The sequence below is a fragment of the Ctenopharyngodon idella genome, chromosome 1, assembly GCF_019924925.1.
Source record: "Ctenopharyngodon idella isolate HZGC_01 chromosome 1, HZGC01, whole genome shotgun sequence".
Lineage (NCBI taxonomy): Eukaryota > Metazoa > Chordata > Actinopteri > Cypriniformes > Xenocyprididae > Ctenopharyngodon > Ctenopharyngodon idella.
The window spans coordinates 42,047,662-42,073,907 of record NC_067220.1 but is presented as its reverse complement, the minus strand read 5'-3'; the positions used below and the strand labels follow the sequence as shown (position 1 = coordinate 42,073,907).

At 36.4% G+C, this 26,246-nt stretch overlaps 1 protein-coding gene across 5 annotated transcripts in view; it reads right to left on the bottom strand.

Annotated features, from left to right (window-relative positions):
• tsc2 (TSC complex subunit 2) overlaps window positions 1-26,170 on the bottom strand; it is a 46,970-nt gene extending 20,800 nt beyond the window's left edge. For 2 of the 5 annotated variants that reach the window (XM_051909595.1, XM_051909609.1), the window contains exons 1-28: window positions 26,008-26,170; window positions 25,388-25,542; window positions 25,211-25,297; window positions 25,017-25,127; window positions 24,433-24,580; window positions 22,307-22,424; window positions 22,042-22,090; window positions 21,813-21,938; window positions 21,594-21,667; window positions 21,159-21,285; window positions 20,937-21,080; window positions 19,851-19,988; window positions 19,660-19,763; window positions 19,368-19,449; window positions 19,121-19,276; window positions 18,650-18,760; window positions 18,444-18,566; window positions 18,244-18,350; window positions 17,332-17,485; window positions 16,653-16,775; window positions 16,415-16,549; window positions 14,667-14,856; window positions 14,451-14,544; window positions 14,005-14,110; window positions 13,830-13,924; window positions 10,540-10,668; window positions 2,717-2,878; window positions 236-394 (exon numbers count right to left, since the gene is read on the bottom strand). In XM_051909595.1, coding sequence (XP_051765555.1) covers window positions 236-394; window positions 2,717-2,878; window positions 10,540-10,668; window positions 13,830-13,924; window positions 14,005-14,110; window positions 14,451-14,544; window positions 14,667-14,856; window positions 16,415-16,549; window positions 16,653-16,775; window positions 17,332-17,485; window positions 18,244-18,350; window positions 18,444-18,566; window positions 18,650-18,760; window positions 19,121-19,276; window positions 19,368-19,449; window positions 19,660-19,763; window positions 19,851-19,988; window positions 20,937-21,080; window positions 21,159-21,285; window positions 21,594-21,667; window positions 21,813-21,938; window positions 22,042-22,090; window positions 22,307-22,424; window positions 24,433-24,580; window positions 25,017-25,127; window positions 25,211-25,297; window positions 25,388-25,522 — 3,287 coding nt within the window. In that variant the 5' untranslated portion in view covers window positions 25,523-25,542; window positions 26,008-26,170. The remainder of the gene's footprint in view (window positions 1-235; window positions 395-2,716; window positions 2,879-10,539; window positions 10,669-13,829; window positions 13,925-14,004; window positions 14,111-14,450; window positions 14,545-14,666; window positions 14,857-16,414; window positions 16,550-16,652; window positions 16,776-17,331; window positions 17,486-18,243; window positions 18,351-18,443; window positions 18,567-18,649; window positions 18,761-19,120; window positions 19,277-19,367; window positions 19,450-19,659; window positions 19,764-19,850; window positions 19,989-20,936; window positions 21,081-21,158; window positions 21,286-21,593; window positions 21,668-21,812; window positions 21,939-22,041; window positions 22,091-22,306; window positions 22,425-24,432; window positions 24,581-25,016; window positions 25,128-25,210; window positions 25,298-25,387; window positions 25,543-26,007) is intronic. The other 3 variants (XM_051909605.1, XM_051909618.1, XM_051909625.1) reach the window with 3 other exon arrangements.
• Between the last annotated feature and the right edge of the window lie 76 nt (window positions 26,171-26,246).

Genomic DNA, 26,246 nt, shown 5'->3' with positions numbered 1-26,246 from the left:
AGTAGATATAATTAGATTTAAGGAACAAGAAGTGAATTATAGATCCTCTCAAAAAGACCTATAGCAGTACCATGGTATAGTGATAGTAATACCATGTTACTTTGACAAGTACCAGCGCATTTTATACCCAGATACTTAAAAATGACCATGCTTACGTTAAAAAGTGATGGTAATTAGCAAGATACTTATTGGTTGATGACATAAACAAGGTCTTTTGGGGTTAAATGTTTGTAACCTGGTCATTTCTCCTCCTCCTCCGGGTCTCTCCGCCATGTCCAGACCCAGAAGGGCTTGGGTTCGTGACCCGCCGCTGGTTGTTATGGTGACTAACTTATTCCCAACCAGCCAAGTCATACTGGGTCCACCGGATAACAGGAACTCAGCAATGGGAGATCTGAGAGACAGAGTTTAGGAAGTCGATCACTCATCTTTATTTAGCGTCACATGAGGCCACAAGACACTGGAGATGCTGCTGTGATAAAAACACATTCATCAATGACAAGAGTTTGCTGCTTGTACTGTTCTCACGCTAAAAGTAGATGATACACTTTCCAAAACATCTGGCCGAATGAGGATATCGGTTGATTTGACTTTTCACAGAGAGAGCAAAACAACTACTGTATGACTGACAGAAAAATAAGTTTACTCCGGAACAAAAGGTGGATCAATGCAGCTTTCAGCTGGCCTGCATCAGCAGAGATGAAAACAAACACTATTTATAGGTTTGCAAATAGAAACTGAACAAAAGGATGAAGGTCAAGCAATTTCAGCTCTACAAAAAAGTGTGTAAATCAACCTAAAACAAAAGAAAAACAAAAGCGGAGCCGACAGCAGCTCTACATGCATCTTCAATGCATTTAATCATTCAGCAGACTGTTTATTTCAAAGTGACTTACAATTAAATGAAATTACAATTCCTTTAGTTAAAAGACAGATGGTAAAATTGCTTTTGGTGCATTGATGCAAAACCTAAAAGATTATTACCCGGTTTCACAGGCAAGGCTTAAGCTCGTCCCAGACTAAAATGTATGTTTGAGCTTTTTTAACTGAAAGTAACTTGCACTGACATATCTTAAAATACATCAGTGCCATTGTTTTGTCTCAAGATGAACACCAGTAATGTTTTTTCCTAGGGCACATTTATAAAAGATACTTAAATTTCCTAATTAAACTAAGACCTAATCCTGGATTAATCTAAGCCCTGTCTGTGAAACCGGGCCTATACCGTATTGGCCAGTGAGTTTTTGTTGCCATACAAACATGAATACTGACTTCTAGAATTAAAAATGAAAAATGTTATTGTTTCAGTTTAAAGTAGTAGTTTTAAATATATATTTTTTTAAACATGGTAATAAAATGTCCACAATAACTCATTATTTCAATTTACGGTAGGGAAATTATTATTCTTTTCTTTTCTTTTCTTTTTTATTTTGTTTTAAACATGATAAAAATCAACAACTACTAAATGTTTCAGTTTAAAATTAGGGCAATTATTATTATTACTATTACTATTATTATTATTATTATTATATATAAAAATGTTAATTTTATTTGCTTTCTTTTAAAAAAAAAAAGTACTAAAATTAACACATTTAATCATTGTTCAAGTATAAAGTAAAGCAATTATTATTTTAAAAATATTTTATCCTTTTTTTTTAAACAGATAATAAAATAAATTCACAATTAGTTAATTGGTACTTAGTTTAAAGTATGGCTGTCAATTTAATGTGTTAATTTAGTGCATTTGTTATTATTTTATTGCTTTTTAAAAAAAAAAAAAAAAAGCAACAAAACAAATATACACACACACTGCTGTTCAACAGTTTTTAAAAGAAGTCTCTTCTGTTCACCAAGGCTGCATTTATTTGATAAAAAATAGAAAAAAACAGTAATATTGTGAAATATTATTACAATTTCAAATAACTGTTTTCTATTTGAATGTATGTTAAAATGTAATTTATTTCTGTGATCAAAGCTGAATTTTCAGCATCATTACTCCAGTCTTCAGTGTCACATGATCCTTCAGAAATCATTCTAATATGATGATTTGATGATCAAGAAACATTTATTATCAATGTTGAAAACAGCTGTCTACAATTTATTTTTTTAGGATTCAATGATGAATAGAAAGTTCAAAAGAACAGCGTTTATCTGAAATAGAAAGATTTGTAACATTGTTTAGTATCAAATCATCATATTAGAATGGTTTCTGAAGGATCATGTGACACTGAAGACTGGAGTAATGATGCTGAAAATTCAGCTTTGATCACAGGAATAAATTACATTTTAAAAAAATATAGTCACATAGAAAACAGTTTCAAATTGTAATAATATTACTGTTTTTTTTAATCAAATAAATGCAGGCTTGGTGAGCAGAAGAGATTTCTTTTAAAAACATTAAAAAAAATCTTATGGATCCCAAACTTTCGAACAAAAGTGTGTGTGTGTGTGTGTGTGTGTGTATGTATATGTGTGTGTATATATATATATACATACAGTAACTCATGCCTCCTCATTCCTATGTTCATCTGACATGAAAATGCAACATTTTTAATCATCTTCACCCAATGGCTTTTCTCATCAAATACTGATATTCAACTGCAAATATTGATTCATTCACCTGATAAATCTGCAAATCCTGCAACTAATCTGATTAAATTAGGGCCGTAAATGTAAAATAATTGTAAAGTCTAGTTGGGCGTTGGGCATCACGCACCTCTTGGGCAGAGCAGAGAAGTTGGAGAAGACGTATCGCGCCATCATGTCCAGGCAGGTCTCGGTCAGCTCCAGATGGACTGTCTTCAGCGCGTCGTCGGCCTGCATCACAGCGTTCTCGTCGGCCGAGCCCAGGCTGCAGGTGGTGTTGGAGGTCTGCATCCTGCATAGGACGGGGTCAGGGGTCACACACAAGTGTCAGGGTTATAGCAGGTACAGGAGCGGTCATAGGGGTCAAAGTGTACACCAGGGGTCAGAGGTCAGATGCACAACCAGCTCAAACTGGTGCTAGTTAAGTCATTGGTCGTACCATCTCAGCTAGTCTCTGACACAGTGTCCTAACCAGACATGATGTGAGCGGAATTTTCAACTGATTCTAATTCATTTGATTCTGATTCTGACATTTCACTGTGGGCGGAGATACAGTCTTTTTTGCTTGTCATGATTGCAAATGTTTACCGTAAACACTAACAGAAGATATTTTAACACTTGTTGCTGTGAGTCACGGCTGTTTAGGACACAGTGTGAAGCTTGAGATGAGTGTGTGTGTGTGTGTGTGCATTTTGTAGAAGCGTAAAGATGCGAGAGTGTCAGAGCGGGTAATGAATCAGATTCAGATGTTAAATGAAGCTGGAGTGGCCCACTGAAAACACACATACATGCAGTTAAAACACACACTCACACTCCATGAATCAAATTGGTTGGTTCATCTTTGCTTAAAGGAATAGTTCACCCAGATAATTACTCACTCTGCAGTGTTATTGTTACTCAAATCTCAAACTGACAGTAATAAAAGTCATTTTATTTCAATCAAACTTAAATGAAAATTAGAAATACTGCCTTGGCAACTAATTGAAATAAAATGAGTTTAAGTTAAAGTACTAATATTATTACAAAATAAAAGTGATATAAACAAAGTTGTCTAGAAATTAGTGCTGTCAAATAGATTAATAGTGATTAATTGTGATTAATCATGATTAATCACGATTAATCACATCTAACAAAAGTTTGCAAACATAATGTGTGTGCGTGTGCGTGTGCGTATATATATATATATATATATATATATATATATATATATATACACACAACAGTTCTTTCTGGTTCTTGAATCTGATTGGCTGAGAGCCGTGCAATATTTTAGTGATAACAGCACTCCTACCTTTTCACCGTTTATATCACTCCGCTTGAAACGACTGTCATGGCGGCTGAGCAAATCCACCGTATTATTTTATAAATACTACACTTGTTGTACCACGAACTGTAGTTTTAAGAGTTTTTTAGGCGAGAATGTAGTTGTTTCGACCTGAGATATGTGCCGTCAGCGGCATTCGGTGCTCGTGTACCCGCCGAGAACAGCATCATCTAGGCCAGTGCTTCGGGGATTTGCCGCTGTGTCTTATAGTGGTTAAACATGAGATATAATTCATTTTGGTTACATAAAATGGGCAATCTTTGTTCTTATTAATCTGTTACTTGTTCCTGAGCAAATCGAATTGGGCACTGTTAAATTTAATAACTTAATATTAAGGCTATATTTAACTTACATCCCGTAAAGCATTGTTTTTGTACGTTTGACTGAATTCAATTGTGTTCATTTCCTAGTGTCATTTATAATGGCTTTTGTTGTTAATTTAAATATTGTTGTTCAGTAATTATTATTTCATATAAATAATATGTTGTATTTGGTATTGAGAAAGGGTTCACTAGTGCATAATATGAACTGAGTGAAAGTTACATTAATACGCCATTAGATGGTGGCAAAACTTGAGTGAATGAGTCAGTGAGTCGCAAGAGACTTTTAAATTGAAAGGGACTTAAAATAAATAAAAACTGTAAATAAAGGACATTGTTTTAGCACTGTATGTTATGGAAAATTCCCTTAACTGTAAAAAGGACAAATACAAAGATCGTTTTCCTCAGCGGACATTCAGACGGATTTTTATGATAGATATAATATTATGGACATTGACCTGAAGAATGAATGTTAGATCAGACACAGGTAATGCTCGCTCAGGCGATCTCTCTCTCTCTCTCTCTCTCATACTGTACAAAATACAATGAGTTTCAATGGAGGGACTCAACGTTCCTTCGTTACTAGTTCTCAAGTGACGTTTTAGAATTAGTAAATACATATAATCACGATTAATCGATTTGACAGCACTAATAGAAATATTAAAAAAAACTACTAAAGATGACAAAAGCACATCAAAAATTACTAAAACTTTAACAAATCAACTATTTAAACTTAAAATGAAAACTGAAAAATAAAAATAAATGCTAATAAATTCAAAATATTAATACTAAATAGTATATAAATAATACTAAAATAACACTTTCACTTTCGTGTCATTCTAAACCCATGAATTTATTTCTTGATTAGAAAAAAAAGAGCTCCAAAACAGTCCAAAAATAGTTTACCTTTCCTAAAAGTAGTCCATTTGACTCATGTGCTATATTCAAAGTCTTTAGAAGATATACATGGATTTTTTTTTTGCAAGGAACAGACCCAAATGTAAGTGATTATTCACTGTGAATCTCATTCGCACACTGAAATGACACCAAACGCCGTTGGTTCCCATTGTGTTGTGACCAACAGTGTTGTGTTATTTTAAATAACCATGAATATGAATGACGTTTTTGGCTGAATTTTCATTTTTGGGTGAATGATTCCTTTATTCGTTTTGTTTAGTTGAAGCCCTTTCTGTTTCTCCCTTAGAGACACTAAACTGGTGCTGTAAAACTGACAAACTTTGAGCAAGAGAGAGACAGCAAAGCCAGACAAAACCACAGCAGACAAAAGCCCCGGAAAAGTTCAGCTGCCACACACACACACAGAGCCGTGTGATTATCTAGATGATGGCATTAATCTAAGACAGCCATCAGCATCCTGCCCTTCTGTAACCATGGCAACCGCATCCCAGGGGAAATCAACCGAGTCCAAATCATCTCCATACACTAAGATGACACACGCGACACACCTTCATAAACACACACCTGCTGCCGACGTCTGTGAGCTAAAGAGCTTCTGACTTTCACATCGACTCTCTGACCCTGAGAAACAGGCACAGGTGAACGGCTCATACAAACACACACAACAAATGCTACAGTCCTTGATCGTGTGTGTGTGTGTGTGTGTGTGTGTGTGTGTGCCTAACAATACTAGCAATGAGTAAACAGCAGCAATCACCAACAGACCCCTAAGTTCAGTGATTCCTCAAATCACATGTCTAGATGAAGAGACGCGTGCCGGTAATGATCAGACGCACCTTCTGAATGATAAAACAAGCGAAGAAATTTTCCTTACATATTAAATACTAAAACCATCCAGAACACCCACCTAGAAACACCTTAGCAACCACCTAGAACAACCCTGAATCATGATGACAATTACATATTTAGTGCTGCGTGTCTATAATTGAGGTATGAAAAAGCCAAACTCTGAGCTATGCATGAGTATGTAATCAACAAAAGGCCATTATCATTTTATCACAACAGGGAATGAGGCTAGGAAAGGAAAGATATGAGTGGATGTGGGCGTCAAAGACGACAAACACGCTCAACAAATAACAGAAACAACTACTCTAGAGTTTCAGCGTGACCTGCATCATCTGATGTCGCCGTTTCATAAACACACAGAGCATCTATCAAAATAAAAACTATACTGTATCCTATCTGGAGAATGATACAGAAACACCACAGAATGACACCGTGAACTTCACCTTGAGGAAACGGGGCTTAAATGTCAATATTTCACACTGTGTTAAGATCGTGACGCGGGAGTTTATCTCTGGTGTGCAAAGAAATGTCACCTCTCCACCATCCTATTAAATACAGACAACAACAAAAAACATATTTATTATTTAAATACAAAATTTATTAAAATTAAAAAAATTATTATTAATATTTTTATTTATTTTGCATTTACCTTTAATTATTTTTATTAGATCATAAAGTAAATAATTATATTTTAATATAGAGTAAATTTTATATATATATATATATATATATATATATATATATATATATATATATACACACACACACACATTAGATTATAAAGTAATTATATTTTAATATAAAGTCAATTATATTTTTAATTTTTTTTAAATAAAAATATTTTTATTTACTATAGAATATGTAATATTTACTATATATTTACTCATATATATTTAATTATTTTAAATATAAAAGATATATATATATATATATATATATATATATATATATTTATTTATTTATTTTTTCCACACACATTATTATTATTATTATTACTTCATATTTTTATATTTCAAATAATTCTCTAAAATAAATGAATAAATAATTTTATATAAAACTGAACTGCACGTCATTTCCAGCAAATGAAATGAGCATTTTAAAGCAATTTATCTAATTTCATTAAGGATAGAGGCTTTGAATCAGCTGTTCACAGTTACTGTAATGCACTTACAATAGAAGTAAACAGGGCAAAGTAACACATTTTAGGTTAGAAAGATGTTACATTTACATCAGACGTTTTAACATGAGACTAGTGTGCTAGAATCACTTTTCTTGTCATGACCACGTTAAGTCACTAAACACAATACTTTACAGCTCAAATAGCACATTTTTTGTACAGAAAAAATTAAAGTTCTTAAAAATTCAAGCTGCACATTTTTTGCATTTAAGCCCTAAAAGTGAATGAACTCCCACTGTAAATGTGTTAATGTAAATATAACCTGATAGTAATGTAGTAATTGACAAAATGCTGTCGATCAAGATTAAGCTGACTCTAGAACATTCCTTCAGCTGCCTTTGCTCAAGGGCACAATTAACTTTTTCCTCACTGGTATCGATCCAACAACCTTCCGTTTACCCGTACTGAGCCTTAACCAGTACAACATACCAAATCACTCGAGCGTCCATCAACAGGGTCACCCTGCACCCAGACACACACACACACACACACACACACACAGAGAAAAAGTCCCAGTTTGTGTCCATACTTGTGGCCGTTCAGCTGAAGTGGACGCCTCATCTCAGAGTTGAGCTTCAAAAGCATGAACTACAATGCTTTGATGCCCAAAATATTTGCATATCTGAATGCAAATTTGAATTTCCAGATAAAAAAACAAAACAAATCAAACCAAGATAAGAATCTGTTAAATTGATCCCAACTGCTTAACATGTTCATCAAGTCTCTGAATCCTGGGCGTCCAGTACAGCTGATCATAATATCAAACCCTTCCTTTGATATTACGATATTCAGTTGATCTTTTTCAAAAGGCACATAAACATCTTTTCACAGCCGTGTCACACACTGAAAACGTTTCACTGTTCACCGGCTCTTCACACGGCCTCCATCATCTCTATTAGCTGCAGTCGGGTGATTGTTGATGAGTGTGGAGTAGATGATGCGGTCTGTCACTATAATTTTACTCTATTGATGCAATAAGCGATGACAGAGATGAATATAAATGAGTTTAGAACATATTGGTTTCTTCACTGGATCTCTACTGAGCAATTAATATTTGATTCATTTAGAGGGGAAAACAGAAAAAGTTTAAATTTCCCAGTCGATTTATGAGACATAAAAGAAATATTAATCTGAAGCCGTACATTTTCTTCAACTCAGGCTTGTGATTTAGATCCAGTCCAGCTTTAGCTTGCTTTTTTTCTACCAGTGTCGCCAAAAATGTCATTAATCATAAAGAGCAACCTTGAAATGATCCAAACAAAACCCCTTGGCACAGAAATACTTTAGGCAATTAGTAAAGCGATGACAGGGTAATCTAGATAATGAAACAAATATGCCATGTGAAATCCCTGTGCTGGTTAATAGCGGACTCTCTATTCACTACCATCCTGTAACTTGTAGGCACTGAACTGATTAATAGATTTTATGGTAATTAGATGCACTGGGTTAATAAAACACAGACGTTCGGGGTGGAATATTACTTGAAATCTCTCTCCCTCTGCCAGGATGCTGCTGTAAATCTCTTCTGATACTACGCTGCCCTCTGCTGGTTATGTGTTAATGAGTTAACAAGTAGCAGGAGCACATGGAGATTAGACTTCATATTTAGATGTATGCGAGTCTGTGAGGATGGACAGTTTGTTGTGTGGAAAAAAAAATGCAGATGTGTTTCATACAAGAAAGTCATATGGGTTTGAAATGACATGAAGTGAGTAAATGATAACAGAATTTCTATAAGTGCTAAGAAATTCTAATAAAGTTTTTTTTTTTTTTTACTGGGTAGAACACAAAACATGGAGGAACAGCATTTGAAGAGGGTGTCAGTGTTGCATTTTCAGTGTGTTTGCTTTTTGCACTATGTTCATGGTTCAAAATGGACTTTGATGAAACATGGATGGATACTTAACCTGGATCATTTGTAAAGAGAGTGTGAATATGATGTGAATAAGTGAAGGTTAAAACAGACGGCAGGCTGAGCAAGTGGAGTGCACCCCCTGGTGTTTGGGAGCTGAATTACTGCTGTCTCATTCATAAAACAGCAAAGACAAAGAAGCTAGTCGCTAGATTGTGTGACTGTCCGCCTACTCTCGCTTTTTCAATCGTGCATGCTTCCTGTGTATGGTACAGATTCCTTGAAGGGACATGGAGAAGGGGGAAAAATAGTTGGGGAAAAAAAATACTATATTTCAACGCTTGTGTGCTCGCTCACAAAACGTTTGTGTCGTCTCACAAAAATACTGTTCCCCTTAAAAACTTCACTCAGAAAAAGTTTTGTGAGGGAACATAAATGTTTTGCGAGTAAATACAAAGTTTGTCAGGGGAAACACAAAAGTTTTGCGAGGGAACGTAAAAGTTTTGCGTGAGAACGTAAAAGTTTTTCTTTGAGAACGTAAACGTTTTGCGAGAGAACGTAAGTTTTGTGTGAGAATGTAAAAGTTTTGCTTTGATAACCTAAAAGTTTTTCTTTGAGAACGTAAAAGTTTTGCGTGACAACGTAAAAGTTTTGCGAGAGAACGTAAAAGTTTTGCTTGAGAACGTAAAAAGTTTTGTGAGAGACCGTAAAAGTTGAGAGAGAATGTAAAAGTTTTGCGAGAGAACGTAAAAGTTTTCCAAGAACGTAAAAGTTTTGCATGTAAATGTAAAAGATTTGCGTGAGAAAGTAAAAAGTTGTGTGAGAACGTAAAAGTTTTGCGTGAGAAAGTAAAAAGTTGTGTGAGAACGTAAAAGTTTTGCATGAAAACGTAAAAGTTTTGCATGAAAACGTAAAAGTTTTGCGAGAGAATGTAAAACTTTTGCTTGAGGCCGTAAAAGTTTTGTGTGAAAACGTAAAACTTTTGCGAGAACGTAAAAGTTTTGCGAGAGAACATGAGGCTTCTCGGGCGAACGCAAAAGTTTTGCGTAATATTGCAAAAGCATTGAAATATAATATTTCCTCCCATCTCATTTTTTTCTCATCACCATATCCCTTTAGGGGCTCCGTAGTACTACCATTTTCATTTTCAAAAAAAAAAAAAAATTGAATGAACATCATCACAAACAGCACAATAAAGCACAGTAAAAGCAAATACAAAACGGGGTTAGGTTCAAATCAAAACAGATGCACGCAAGTCAGTGGCCAGGCTCAGCGCATGCAGTCAACATTACCACCAATGAAAAAAAAAAAGAAAAAGACAAAACCCTCCTCCAGCATGCACCCTTTCCTGCCCAATCAGAATTAGCCCAACCCAGATGTCCACGCCCACCCCGCATCGCCAAGACAACACCCCGCCCTGAATGCCCAAGCCCCACCCACTGTCCCTGCATAAAGAAAAGGAAAAGTAGGGATATAAATCGGTTGCTGAGGTTTGAGGTTACCAAAAATGCTCTACCTGCGCACCGCATGCTCGGACACACTGATGCTTCGGGAGCGGAAGGCGTCCATGGCCGACAGATCTTTCAGGTCTTTAACGGGAGAGTTTGCGCTGGGGCCTTGCTTCGCCACTTTGGTCGTCCGCAAACTGCCCCGAGGGCAAACGAGGACAGGTGTGCGTCAGGATAAGGTCGTGACCAAGGAGGATTAGGGGGAAATTGAGGCATATTTTAACCACGTCGGCATGGGTGGATGGGGGAGTGCGTTTGGTTGTGGAGTGTCACGAAAGGGACCAGCGACCAATCACAGGTGACGGATCCGAGGTGTCGGCACCCCCCCAAACCACACCCACCACGCATGGACCAATCAGAGGAGGGGGAGGGGTCAAAATAAGGAAGTGAAAGGAAAACAAAGTAACTTGGTCAGCAGTGCACACTGAGAACCAGAGAACAGGGACGACACTTAAAAACGAAAAAACAACAAAGGAGGAAACAGAAAACTGGAAGGAGAAACAGCATAAAAAAGATCAAAAGACACATAACAAGGCATAAAGTAAGCAATATACTGTCAGCATTCTACGAAAGGAATGAAAGAGAAGGAGAAAATAAAAGATAAACTCATCAGAGAGCACAAACATACTGGTACAGGGAAGAAAAAAAAGCACTCAAACACTGCAATGATCATTATACTGGAAATTAATAGCAATAGGAAAACAAACAGTGATATGATCATGTGTATGGTTTAATACAGCAAATAAACACAAATTAATGACTGGATGAAGTGAAACTAGAAGCTGGAACTGAGAATGTGAGGTCTAACAAACCAGAAACATCAGAAAATGGATTTGAAAATCTAACTTTAAGCCACATTTACATGCACATCATTTTCAGATTAAGGTTGATTTTCTGGTGAAACCTTAATTTTGAAATGAATGTTTACATGCTCGACAGCAGGGATTCACAAACTTTCTGCCAGCTTTTGACCTAAAATATTTACTTTTAATAATTTAACAACACATTTGCACTTTTACAGTTCTCTGATGCAGGTAAACGAATAAAATATTTCATCTTTTTAGTAAGCTTTTTATTTTTATATGATTTATTTCATATATCTCCTATTTTTTTATTTCATTATTTGCTTTTCATCAACACACAATCCCATTACTTATGTAAGCAGGAAAGTTTAAAACTCTTGTCATTTATTATGCTGCATTTTAAGTAATTTTGTACAGTAATTTTAGTGACTACTGAATGATGCTTATTCATGTTATAAACAAAATGTAGGTTATAATGTTTGAAATAAATGCAAGTAAAAAACTGAGTCTCGAAAATGTTTCATCGATAGTTTAAATTTTTACTACTGTCCATATGTAATATCACCCAGAATTAGCTTTGTGTGAACATGTACATATAGAAACAAATGCTCATTTATGATTCATATTCTGAATAAGGTGCTTACATGATCCGAAATTCTGATTAATACATGAATAAGTATTATTATATTTACAGAAATTTATAGAGACTATAATATTGTCTTAAAACTTTGCAGGATGTTTTCATTCACTTAGAGCTATGTTACACACTACATGAAAGGTAATTTTCAAAAATCCATAATAGGGGTACTTTAATATGACGATGGCAATCATGTTATTGTATTTACATTAATCATATATAATCATACTATGACAAAGTTCTCATTCATATCTGAATATTCTTGAGCATGTAAATGAGTTGGTTGATCCTTCTCTCTTTCAGGCTTTTAATTCAAAGTTCCAGCTCCAGTGTCAGGACAAGACACAGGACATACAAAAGAAAAAACAATAAAAACACTGAAAATGAACCTGGAATATGTCAGGACAATGAGATTAGATGGTTTTGTGGCACTGGACATAGTCGATCATGGACTTTATTAGTGATAAGCCTGAGAAAAACTCCCTTGTTGTTACAATAATTGCAATGCATTGATAGCTGCATCAGGTATGCTGGTTAAAATGGTTTAGTAAGTTGTTGCCATGTTCATTTCCTGTCAAAGTAAACTGGTTTATGGGATAGTGGCTGTTTTTACACCCAATGCACAAAGTGAAATGAAGAAAAGGGGAGACAGAGAATGAATGAAGTAGAAAAGAGTCTGCTTATTGTAAAATAATAGGGGATAGAAAAGAAAAGACTTCACACGTTACTAGGCGGGACTGTTAACCTCTATTTAATTGGTCCCTTTGTTAGACATCATGTGACTAGTTATTTTGACCACAATATTACAGGATGGGACCATGACTCATTATTAAACATCAACACAAGATTTAGAGCCGCGTGTACTTTTGTATTCGAGTGTTTCTTCAACTACGGCCATTTTAGAATTTTTTTTAAACACACTAATTTAATTAGTCTACTAACAACATCCAACAGTGTATAAACACGCTTCTTTCATGAACGCTCACAAATATTTCCACCACAGCGTCATTTCCATCACATCTCAAATCATCATCTTTCTGTGGTAAAAATGAATTTTATATATATTTTTGGAATAAAATGACCAAAACCATAGTAAGCATTTTATGCATCCTAACATCCAAAATTACAGTTCATATGGAAATAAAAAATATATATATATAATCAAATAGTTTAAATAATAACTAAAATAACTTCATAAAAACTTTAATATATATATATATTTGTTTTGAAAAAGATACTGTATGTGTGTATATATGTATTTGCTTGATCATACATACACATGCAATTATTGACTACTTTGTTCAGATTATTTTTATGATGAATTTTATTATTTTAAGATTGAAAATCTTGCATTAAAGGCAGTTGAAAAGTATCAAAACTAAAAAGATTTGCTAAAAAAAAAAAAAAAAAAAAAAAATATCAAACAGTTTTAATGTGACCTTCATATAGTGACTTCTCACAAGCAGTATCTTAAAATCTATTAGTCTGGATAAAAATCAATCCCTGGTACGTAAAGTGGCTGTAGTTGAAGAAATACTCCTTCATAAATGAACGTGTCAATGGTTTTGATGACAGTCACCGCTGAGACACATGATGAGAGAAAGAGAGAAAGAAAGAAAGAAATGAAACTGATAGGAAAAGACAGAGAGAAAGACAAGGAAAGGGACGTCCTACAGTCAAAATAGCATCCGTGAGTGGACGTGAGAACTGATGGTCTGAATTAATCAGAAATCACAGCACTACCACCAAAACATGAACCAATGAGGCGCCTAAATGCTCCTTGAGTCCTTCCAACGGGGAAACCTGACATGAGCGGCTGTACGTGAGAGAGTGTGTGTGTGTTTGTGTGTGTTTGTACCTCTTGGGCCTCTCGTTCAGGCTGGTGCTGCGCGCTCTGAAGCTGCTCTGCTCGTGTGTGTCATCGAACGGCAGAAGAGCGTTTGAACGCAGGCCCTAATGACAAAAACACTTCAGGTCCACACAAACAGATCTGTGAACTCTGAACACATGAGCACAAAAGTCCCAGCACCCACCTTGGTGATGTACTGAACAAAGTCTTTCCTGAAGGGCAGCCTGCAGCGTATGAACCACATGGCGATCACATGATGGGCTAGAGACACTATGTACTGATTAAACCTACAGAGAATGGGAGAAAAACAACAAAACTACTAAAGTATGTCGTTTAAGATCATTCTGCCTGTAAAATACACTAACGCTCACCGAGGCTGCATTTATTTGATCAAAAATACAGTAAAATCAGTAATATTATGAAATATTATTACAATTTAAAATGTTTTCTATATGAATATATTTTAAAATGTAATTTATTCCTGTGATCAAAGCTGATTTTCAGCATCATTACTCCAGTCTTCAGTGTCACATGATCCTTCAGAAATCATTCTAATATGCAGATTTGATGCTCAAGAAACATTTCTGATTATTATCCGTGTTAAAAACACCTGTGTACTATGACACTCACTTTGAAGGGTTGGTGTACGGCAGCGATATGGCAAACACGCTAACATACTGCTCAGCTACAAAGTTAGCATATAGATGTGGGAGCCGCACCAATGCTGCAGACGAAAAGGAGAGTGGTTGTATCCAAAATTATATGCATTTAAAAACATATTACTCTATTCTGATTGGTCAGAAGGTGAGAATGGGTGGGGTGAGACAAAGAAAGGCTTGCACTCACTGGACAGGAACTCTAGCATGGGTGACGCCATGGCAACGGTCGCCGAGATGTGCGTGAGCTTGACGATGAGGGCGGGCAGGAGTTTGATCATGATGTCAGGCATCTCCACGGTGCACATGGTCAGAGCCACCACACACTGCTTAGCGCAGCGGTAAATCAGGCCTTTCTCCAAACACTGAACCAGCTCCCTCTGAGCAACAACACACGTGCAACAACTCTGCTATAAACACTGTTAACAACAAACTCCTAGATGTGCATTAAACAGATCACGTGACTTATTCGCCTACTATGAAATCAGAACTGTCGCGCTGTAGCTCCAGAGATCGGGAATCTGCTACAGACTAAATAATACATTTATACTTCATTTAAATGTCATAGTAAATGTAAATAAATTTAGATTTAATTTAAATATAACAATATTTAACAAGTTATTGCATTTAAATACATTTAGATTTAATTTAAAATTGCTAAATCTGACACAACCTTCTTCTGGAGACATCTTAAATTTTAAAAATGATTCATAAATATGCCAAATAATGTTTTAGTAGGGTTTGGTTTAGTTTGTAGCAGTGTTATTTTAGTATCATAAAGTATTTGTTAATATTTTGAATTAATACATAAATGAAAGCATAAATAAAAGTTAAAAATAAGTAAATACAGAAAATAATTAAATTTAATAAAAACTAAATTTATCACGCCATTTATTTATTTTTTTCTTTTTTTTCTATTTAGTTTTTATCATTTTTATACCAGTTTTAGTTTAGTTGTTTTCAGTTTTAGGATTTTTTTTAGCACTTTAGTACAAAAAATAGAAATGTTGACTTGGCAATTAACTGAAATATTAATATTTTTATTTCATATTCTTATTAAAATGTATTTTATTTCAATGAACATATTAAAAATAAATATTTTTAGTTTTAGATAATGATAATAATGCTGATTTGAAGCCCTGATTTGAAGCTTTTAAAACGATTCTCCCACGATTCTGAACAAACAACTAAACAAAAAAACATAATTTACTAGAGGTAATGACAAAATGTTAATTGCTGCGGTCTATTTATAAAGTTGAATTAATTTGTATGAATTATTAAAAATAATTTGTTTGAATGAATGATTCACTCATAAAGACTTCACTTGTTTCATTACCGGATAATTCACCATTTATGTATGAATATCTTGAATGAATGATTCAATGACTCACTCATAAATACTACTTCATTTGTTTTATTACTGGATGAATCAGCAAATCTCTTGAGTGAATGATTCAATGACAAATACATTGTTTAACAGTCACTTGTCGCCACCTACTGGTGTAACGATGTAATTGATACAATCGATATTTGAAGCTCCAAGTTACTTTTAAAAGGTTTTAAAAGTTAAAGATTTGTATATTAAATGCTAAATATCAAATTTGCTCTGTTTTGATCACTTCTGTAGACATTAGTGTTTATACCCGAAATATAAACTCTTATCCCAGTACTTCTGTGATAATATGAATATTTATAACAGAAATAATGTTACTGTATGGTTGAAAAGCTGCTTGTGAAGCTGTTCAAGACAACTGCTCTCAGCACAAACACAGATCTGAATGTTCGTGTGTGATTTTGTCAAAGGTTTAATAGACACAGGCGAATCATTGTCATTTAGGAATGAGATCGAGTAGGTGTTTGAATCAAGACCGCAATCTTTTAACGATTAATCGTGCAGCTCTACTGTATGGTGTATTGTCATTTAGACAGCGAGGTCACCTGTCGGGACTGCTCTAGGTAGCTGTGGTAGGAGGTGATGGCAGTGAGGACAGGAACCACCGCCAGCTGAACATCGGTGAGGGAGAATCCGTCGGGAGTCTTCTTCAAACGCTCCGATATCAGACGGTCTGTCACCTGCAAACAAACACGCTATCTCAAATCAACTGGTTTCCACATAGTTCATTACATTAGTTACTGTAAGTGTTTTTGTTTTGTATGTGCGTGTACAGTATGTTACCATCGAGCAGAGAGTGGAGCACAGATGATCGATGTTGCACGGGGACGTCAGTATCAGAACTTTGTACTGGATGGTGCAGGACATCTTATCCAGAACCAGCTTCAGAACCTTCCAGTCAGTCTCCTACAAATCAAACACATGATCAGCACTAACAAAGTGCTGCTACTAGCTGTTCATGATGCAGATGTGAATATACATTCATATACAGAAATGTTTTATATAGTGTGTTCCAGTTTTATCTCTCCTCACATATGGCTGTAACACAGTTTATGCTTGTTTGGCATGTCAAGTTCATTTGTGTAGCGCATTTCACACAAGTCAGTTATTCAGTTTGACTTTAAATTGGTTTTGGATTGGTGTTAATGTTGTTTAAAATGAATGTCACTGTCCTTTATGTTTTTAAGGTTATGATTTTAAAATGTAAGGTTTTTTTGTGAAGTAAGAGGAATTAAAATTTAAAGTTTTTAGTGTTAACAATGTATGTAAATGCTTTGTTTTATTTACCGGAATCTTCCACTATTTCTGAATATAATAATAAAATGCGAGTTATCTGTGCAATTTTGACCAGGTGCAACTTAAATACAGGCGCTACTTTTTTCCCGAAAAATACAATATGTTGTAATTGTATTAAAACTGTATTTTGTGGAGGACAATCTCAGCTGTGTGTGTGTTTGTGTACCATCTTCAGGCATTGGAGCAGCACGTTGAACGCCAGGCTGTAGGGCAGATAGGCTGTACGAATAGATGAGGGCGGAGCTGCTGGGGTGGGACTTCCTGTTGGTGGTGACACAGTTCCTGCTGGCTTCTTGTCGGACACTCTCTTCTCCGACTCCCTGAAAACCAGACATTTGAGAAGACATTTAGTCAACCTGAATATCCTCAATCATTTATACTTAATTAAATTTTAATAATAAATTTAAATAAGTTAAATTTTATTTTATTATTTTAATTATATTTAAAATTAATAATAAATAAAAATAATTTATTAATAATTAATTTAATTATAATAATAAATTTAAATAAATGTATACTTTGTTTAATAATACATTCTATTTTAATATTAAAAATAAACTTAATACATATATACTTTAATTAAATGTAATAATAAACCTGAATATCATCTATAATAATTTATACTTGATATAACTTTAATAATTTAAATAAATATATAATTCATTTAAATTTAATAATACATTTCAATTTCATTTAAATGTAGTAATAAGTTTAAAAACATTTCTAAAAAATTAATAACTTTAGTCAATCTAAATACTTTAGTCAATTTAAAAACATTTATACTTTATTTAAAAATCAATTAGTTAATAACTTAATGTTAACTCTTTAATATTTATACTTAATTTAATTTAAATAATTAATTTAATAACACGTTTTAATTTAATTTAATTCATTTATACTTTATTTAAATGTAATAATAAACCTAAATATGCTCCTTAATTACTTAATGTAATTTTAATAATTAATTTAAATAAATATATACTTCATTTAAATGTAATAATAAAATGTAGTAAATCTGAATGTCCTCTTTAATAAGTGTGTGTGAGAAAACGACAAACACACATGCTCGTGTTCTTACCCCACATCACAGTGACAATATGGGCTGAATCTCAGGACTCCATCTTTATTGGGGACACCCAGGCGATGAAGAGAGTCCGCCCTCATCATCAATAAGAAATCAAAGACCTGACACAGAAACAATAAGACAAAACAACACTTTTACTTCTGACGTCGAGGTGTTTCTACGAGTGGAAAATTAACTCGAGTCACGAGTCTGACCTTCAGCCGTATGGAGCTTCCGATGGCACTGCAGTATTTGTTCTTATAGTGAAGCTGCAGATGAGAAATCAGCAGCTCGTACACCCGGCTGGCATGACTGGCAGGCAGACTGTACAGTTTACTCTAGAGAACCACAGACACACAATCACTGGAGCTGCGCTGGAGGATATTCATTATTACACTGATAAGATTAGGTGTTGCTGTACCTGCAGAATATCTAGCAGACCCAGAATGGCGGTCCGGACGTCCTCCATGGGCGACTCCAAACACAGGTCTCTCTCTCCCTCCATAGAGCATGTTAACGGACGACTAGCAACCTACAGGAGCACAGGAGAGTTGGGCTTCATTCGTATTTTTTTATACGAATTTGTTTTGAGACACTACATAAAAATGCGGGATTAAAAAAAACATAAAATTTCAGAAATGTGAATAAAAACAAATGTATATATGCTCACTAAATCTAAAAATATAAAATAAAATTATCACATTTAATAACCTCATATTCGTTTAAACATGTTTGTGCTTGGACTATTTATTTGTTTAAATGACCTGAAATCTCTAGAAGCACACTTTCCGTTATGCATCTAAAATGTGTTCAATTTCTTGAATTTTACTTTATAAATACAAATCGCTGAAAAACGGAATGCATAAACGCCCGTTTATGCGAGCGCCATCACCTTCTCTATGATGTCCAGCAGGCTGCTGAAGTGATGCGTGTTACAGCCCTCGGCTAGATCCACCAACAGCTGCGTGGCTTGTTTCCTGACGGACAGGTCTCGATCTTCAGCTATCTGACCCAGCTGAGGAATCACCACCACCTCGATCAGCTCCTCCTGGTCACAGAGAGCACAGAGGTTCAAAATAATGTGACGAAAACCAGAATCTCATGAACTCAAAGAGATCAGTGTGTGGTTGAGGACTGACTTCATAAAGCTGTCGGTTTGTGCTGAGAACGAAGGACAGGATGTGCAGAACCTTGATCCTGATCACAGTACGGCTCTCATTCCTGACAAACAGAGAGAGAAATGTTATTCTTGGGGATTTGTTTAAATCGCGAATGAACTTCTGTAGAGCTGCTTTACAGCTTAAATTGAAATTGTTTCATATTTGATGAATTTTACTACATTAACACGGTTATTTTCCTGTTTTATTCCTGTGAAGCTGCTTTGAAACTATCTAAATAAATGTGTCTTGACTTGACATGAAGTTTCCAGACCTGAAGAACTTCTCCATGAGTTTCAGGAGGTTCTGCAGCCATCCGTCTTTGGCCGGCTGGATGGACTGAGCTCTGTAGGAAATCAACGTCAACACGGATGCGTCCTGCCAGAGAGATTCAACAACGGTCAACCAAACCAGATGGCTTCAGAAGAGGACAGACACACAGTACAGAGAGCGAGTCAAACTCACAGGACGTTTATCGGCGCACTTCTCCACCAGGTTGAAGAATCTCTGCGAGGATCCATGGAAGTCGTTCTGCTCATACAGCTCCTCGACGGTGCTCAGTAACTCATAAACGATCACCTTCAGATCAGGACTGCCCATCGTCTGCACACACATGACAAAAGAGGGTCAGGAGATAAACACCCATAAAACATCTAAGGGGGTTTTCACACCTGGCTCGTTTGGAGTGTTTTCTCAGTTAGTTCGGTTCATTTAGACGTATACGAACATGGCAATCCGACCCAACGGACCAGGCTTTATCACAATATATGATAGGTAATTGCGTACGTTGCGTAAAAAGCAGCAGTGTTTGTTATTCTAATGCCTCTCAAAATGAACCGTGGGTTAACCAGGAGCAAAGACGAAGCAAACCTTTCCTTTGAACCCACTGAAGCATGATGTCCACTACAAAAAGGCACTTCTAACCATTCAGGGTGTGATGTTACACCCAAACCATCATTTGCAGTTAAACACTTTCTCATAATTCTATGGAGACCGTAAAAAATATTTGAATGCTTTTGCATTCTCTCACAAAATTTTTGCGTTCCCCCGAGAAACTTTGCGTTCCCTTTACAAAGAACTCAAAAGGTTTGTGAGCGAAAACAAAATTTCTCAGTGAAATCATTTTGTGATCGAACGCAAAGTATATTCATGAAATATTCAGTAAATATTCTTCAGTATATATTATTATGTATTAGAAGCAAACAAAGAAGAACATTGTAGCAATTTTAACCCGTTTCAGAACAAAGCGATGGAAGCTTGTTTCCGCCAGTAAATAAAAAAATAAAAAAAGGTAATTGTGACTTTTCATCTCACAATTGAAGAATTGAAGAATTCAAGAAAAAGTTTTTATATCATGCAATTCTGACTTTATAACTCACAATTGTGAGTTTATATCTCGCAATTCTGAGTAAAAAAAGTCAGAATTGTGAATTAAAGTCGCAATTACCTTTTTTACTTTTTATTTCATGGCTGAAACAAGCTTCCATACAAAGCAGACGATCTACATGTCTGAAAATGCTCTAAAAGGTGTGTGTGTGTGTTCGTGTGTACCTGTATCTGCTGCAGGAGTCTCTCTATGATGGACAGCAGGATGTCCCACGTCACCACCTGCAGCTCTCGGCCGTACTTCTTGATGAGTCGCGTGATCGACAGCACAATCTCATAGGACACCACCTCATTAGAGCAGCTCATGGCCTGGCCACAAAGGTCGGAGGTTAAACAGTAGTAGGTTTAATAATATACTGTACATAAAAACACAAAATTCATAGACACCTTGTAGAAGGAAGGCAGGACCAGAGTAGGGGTGTTTTTGAGGGCAGTAAGTCTGTGAGCTCCCCACAGCGCCATACCAACAAAAAACACAGCACCCCTGAGAAGAGCGGCGTCCTCCGAGTACACCCTACACCACAGAAACACACACTGTTGATGCACCACCAATGACATTTAACAGCTCAATATTAATTTCACTACTAAAGGGGAGAAAAAAATATGCTAGTGAAAATCTTCCTTTATTTGAAAAGTTATATATCAATAAAGATATTATTTTTATTAAATAAGGTATAAATTATTTTTATTAAAAATATAAATAACAATATAATTTAAAAATATAACATCTATTATAAACAGTGTTGGGGGTAACACATTACTTTTAAAGTAATTGTTGATTTTGTACAAGTACTCTTGACATCCCTATAATTGAGTCCATACCTCTCCTCCATGATACGGCACATGGTGTATATGGCACTGTGACCCAGGTGAGTCCCCAACACTTTACGCATCAACTGGAGACACAACGAGACAAAAAGATCATGTGAGAGGATGTTAAAGCATACTTATGAGATACATATAAAAAATATATGAAGCATCAATGTATTCTTAAAACTGGCTGAATATATCAAATGGACTGGGGTTTTTTTTGTCAGGTACCTTCCAGCAGGATTCACAGAACTCCTTTACATTAACAGTTCGGCACAGCGTGATGATGAACACCGTCAGAGAGTCAGAGGGCAGACAGTTATAACACACCACAGCGTCTAACACCTGCAGCGCAACCTAGACACACACACACACACACACACACACAGATAAACGGCTCAGATATCACTGGTGTGATGGTCACCCTGAAAGACTGAATCAAAGCGCCACTCTGACGAACCTCAATATCTGTGGAGGAAGTCGTCCGGTTACACAGAAGGCAGATTTTCCTGTGAGAAACAAATCATTATTCAATGAGTGAAAACTCTCTTATATGTGAGCTTCTTCATCATTTTCAGCATCATTACTTCAGTCTACAGTGTCTTACTGACCCCAAACTTTTGAACAGCAGTGTTTGTGTGTTTGCAAAACAGTTCAAGAATTTAAGCAGAAGCTTTTAGATCAAAAGGTTTTTCAGAAGTTGATGTGTGTGTGTGTTTTCTTACTGGACCATAAGGGAGACGTTCTCATCCAGGTAGCACGAGTTGAACTTGACCAGGTTCACAAGGACATGCAGGAAATCCGAGGACAGACCGATGTCCATCCATAGCAGGACAAACCGAGCTGAAAGAGAACACACACAAACACACATTACACTCTGTGTAATGCTAAACAAAACCATTCACATTCATTATTTGGAAAACAGCAGCTCAGAAAGACAAAGGAGAAAGAAAGTCACACAGGTTTGGGACAACATGAATGATCTTTATTGTTATCGTTCTTGGCGTGAATGGGCCTTAATAGTTTTATTATAACAAAATTTTATTAGTCGGTAAGTAGCAGGAAAGAAAAAACCTTGTGGCAACGTTTGTGCGTCACAGAAATTAATTAAAACTCAGCGTATAGCTACTAGCAAGCTCTTGCGTGCCATCTGAACTCTTGTTTTGGGTTTGTGCACAAATCGTCTGCTCTTCTTCTGTGCTTTTTCCCTGTTGTGGCAGTAAGCAAACAGTGTTGCATTACCGCACACGCCCCCTTCTGGATTGGAGTGTGGATCGCCTGTGACTGGCTGTATTTGTCGTCTGACTGTATGCACCAAACGTGACGGTTCGGGACTAGGGCTGCAACAACTAATCGATAAAATCGATAATAATCGATAATGAAAATCATCAGCAACGAACGTCATTATTTATTAATTAGTCGCGTCTGCCCACCGTGCATAGAAAACTTCCGCCAGTTGCGTCAAATTACAGCAATGAATAACATTTCTTTGGACAAACTGCATCTAAAAAAAGTGGAGGAAACAGAGTGAGCTGCTGCGGCATAGGTATGTGATCCAAGCTGCCAAAAACATGAGAATTCTTAATTTTAAGCTTCAAGCTAATGCATTAGCGTAATGTTTAAAGAGTTAGTTCATCCAAAAATGAAAATAATGTAATTTATTACTCATCCTCATGCCGTTCCACACCCGTAAGACCTTCGTTAATCTTCGGAACGCAAATTAAGATATTTTTTGTTGAAATCCGATGGCTCAGTGAGGCCTGCATTGCCAGCAATGACATTTCCTCTCTCAAGACCCATTAATGTACTAAAAACATATTTAAATCAGTTCATGTGAGTACAGTGGTTCAATATTAATATTATAAAGCGACGAGAATATTTTTGGTGCGCCAAAAAAAACAAAATAACGACTTATTTAGTGATGGCCGATTTCAAAACACTGCTTCAGGAAGCTTCAGAGCGTTATGAATCTTTTGTGTCGAATCAGCGGTTCGGAACGCCAAAGTCAAGTGATTTCAGCAGTTTGGCGGTTTGACATGCAATCCGAATCATGATTCGACACAAAAGATTCAGAACACTCCGAAGCTTCATGAAGCAGTGTTTTGAAATCGGCCATCACTATATAAGTTGTTATTTTGTTTTTTTGGCACATCAAAAATATTCTCGTCGCTTTATAATATTAACATTGAACCACTGTACTCACATGAACTGATTTAAAAATATGTTTTTAGTACATTAATGGATCTTGAGAGAGGAAATGTCATTGCTGGCTATGCAGGCCTCACTGAGCCATAGGATTTCAACAAAAATATCTTAATTTGTGTTCCGAAGATCAACGAAGGTCTTACGGGTGTAAAACGGCATGAGGGTGAATAATAAATGACATTATTTTCATTTTTGGGTGAACTAACCCTTTAACATAGCTTGTCCTGTCAGGCGCTTTGACAGATGTGAGTGCTCTTTAATGTGTGATGTGTTTCCTCAGCACAAAACTTTAATTTTACGATTATATCCTTATCTGTAAGTGTTACAAATTCACACGAGTATTTCAGTTTTGCATGAAGGCTCGTCTTGGCAGTCTGCATTAAACTTCAAACTTTACTGAATCAGCGCGCACATGCACGTCGAACAGACGGAACGCATTAGAGAGGGAGACTCTATATTCATATTCAGACGTTTCTTACATTTACAGAATAAAGAAATGACAGTAACCGGTTACTGTGTCCAGACTGAATGTGTGTGTTCCTGCAGAACACTCCTCTTATGTGTTAACACTGAGTTTGTGTTTTTATGCCCTTGTTTTTATTATTATTATCTTCATTTACATCTATCTATAATATAAGCAACGTACCGATCTCCTCCTCTAAGTAAGTGATGTCTTTCCCGTTCTCCGTGAGGGCCTTGAACACCTCCAGTCTCTCGGCCAGATCTTCATTAGAGGGCTGATAGTCCAGAATGATCTTAAAGAAGTACGCTCTTAATGGACCCAACCGCTCCCCCTACATAAAAAAGATCATGAAGAAAACATGAGCTGTGTTTCAAACCGCAACGTCAGGGCACTGCACTGTTGTTCCTCTGGATTGCTTAGTTGGAAACATTTAATATTCAGCAATATTATTGATCTGACTGCACTGACACTATTGGATGAGAACTGAACTGAGCTGGACGACAACATCGCTGTTTTCTGCAGAGCTGCTTTATAGCTGAAATTAACTGATTAATAACTGACGATCTTTACAATGGAACTGAATCAACACTGAACTGACTTCAGCTGACTGTTTTCTTATAGAGCTGCTGTACAGCTGAATTTAACTGCATCACTGAATTATTATTTTCCTGTTTATCACTGTGAAGCTGCTTCGAAACAATCTGTATTGCATAAAGCACTACATAAATAAACATAACTTGACTTGACAAGGTGTTGAAAATGCGCACCTGTCCCTGTATAATTGCTCTCAGCAGCACCAGCACTGCATGACGGGCTTCAGGCGGCTGTTCAGGATGCATCATATCCTCCACAGCCTTCCATAAGGCCTCCACGGCATTCTGAAACACACACAACACACTTTACATCCACTTATCTGCACATATCCACTCAGGGACATACAGAGGCTTCTCTACGCTCTCACCTCCTCAAACTTCTTGGATTTGGCGAGGTCGCACACGTGGTTGATGACTTTGATCCGGTGGTGGAGGCCACACTCCGGAGTGAGCTCCTGAATGATGGGATAAGAGAGATTGTATAAGGAACACAAGGTCATGGAGAAGTGCAGTAGATGTGAATGTTCAGTTGGAGCATCTCTGACCATCAGGATGTCCAATGTGATGATAAACTCTGATGGTTTGTTCTCAGTCTGCTTGCTGTGGGGCCGGGGCGTACCGAGGCCAAAGATCCCCTTCACCCTGTCCCGCAGAGACTCTTTACTGGGCTGTTTATTCATCTTCACACCTGTGACAGACTCTGAACGAGAGAATAAGAGATACTTAGTGTGGTCCCTGAGTCAGAAAACTTCTTCAAACAACCTTACACATATGATTTGTGACATGTCATTCCCAGTACATTAGCCCCTCGAGAACTCAAAACACATACACTAAGTCATAACTAATTTGCAACATAAATAACAGTCTATTCCAGTGAAATATAGCATCTTTTGTCATGAAAACAGGGCAGAAAAACAATGCACAGAAGTCAAACGTCTGACACCTCGTGACAGTTCAGTTCAGCCCATGCACATAAAAAGCGTGCATTTAATACTGAATATTTCTCTGACTGTCACAGAGAACAATACCTCAAAACAAACAAGCCGTTTAAATACACGCAAATCCCCGCTGTGGACAAATAAACAAGGCAAAATAAATAAATAAACCAGTACCAATCCACAAACAAGCCAGTGCAAAACAAACAAACAAACACACTGTTATTTACCGTCTGCGGATGATAGAGGTGGGCTGATAGCGAGAAGATATAACTAAAAAATAAAGCTGAATCGCTCCCGATTTATGCATTTATTCGTGACACAGTGCCTCATCCAGCAGAACTGCCCCAGCTCTCACCAGCCCCCTTTACTGCCCCCCGGAAGTCATGTTTATTACACGGGCATGCACTTCCTACAAAAACAAGTCACCTGACCGCTGACGGCAGGGAGTTGTAGTTCCGAGAGCAGC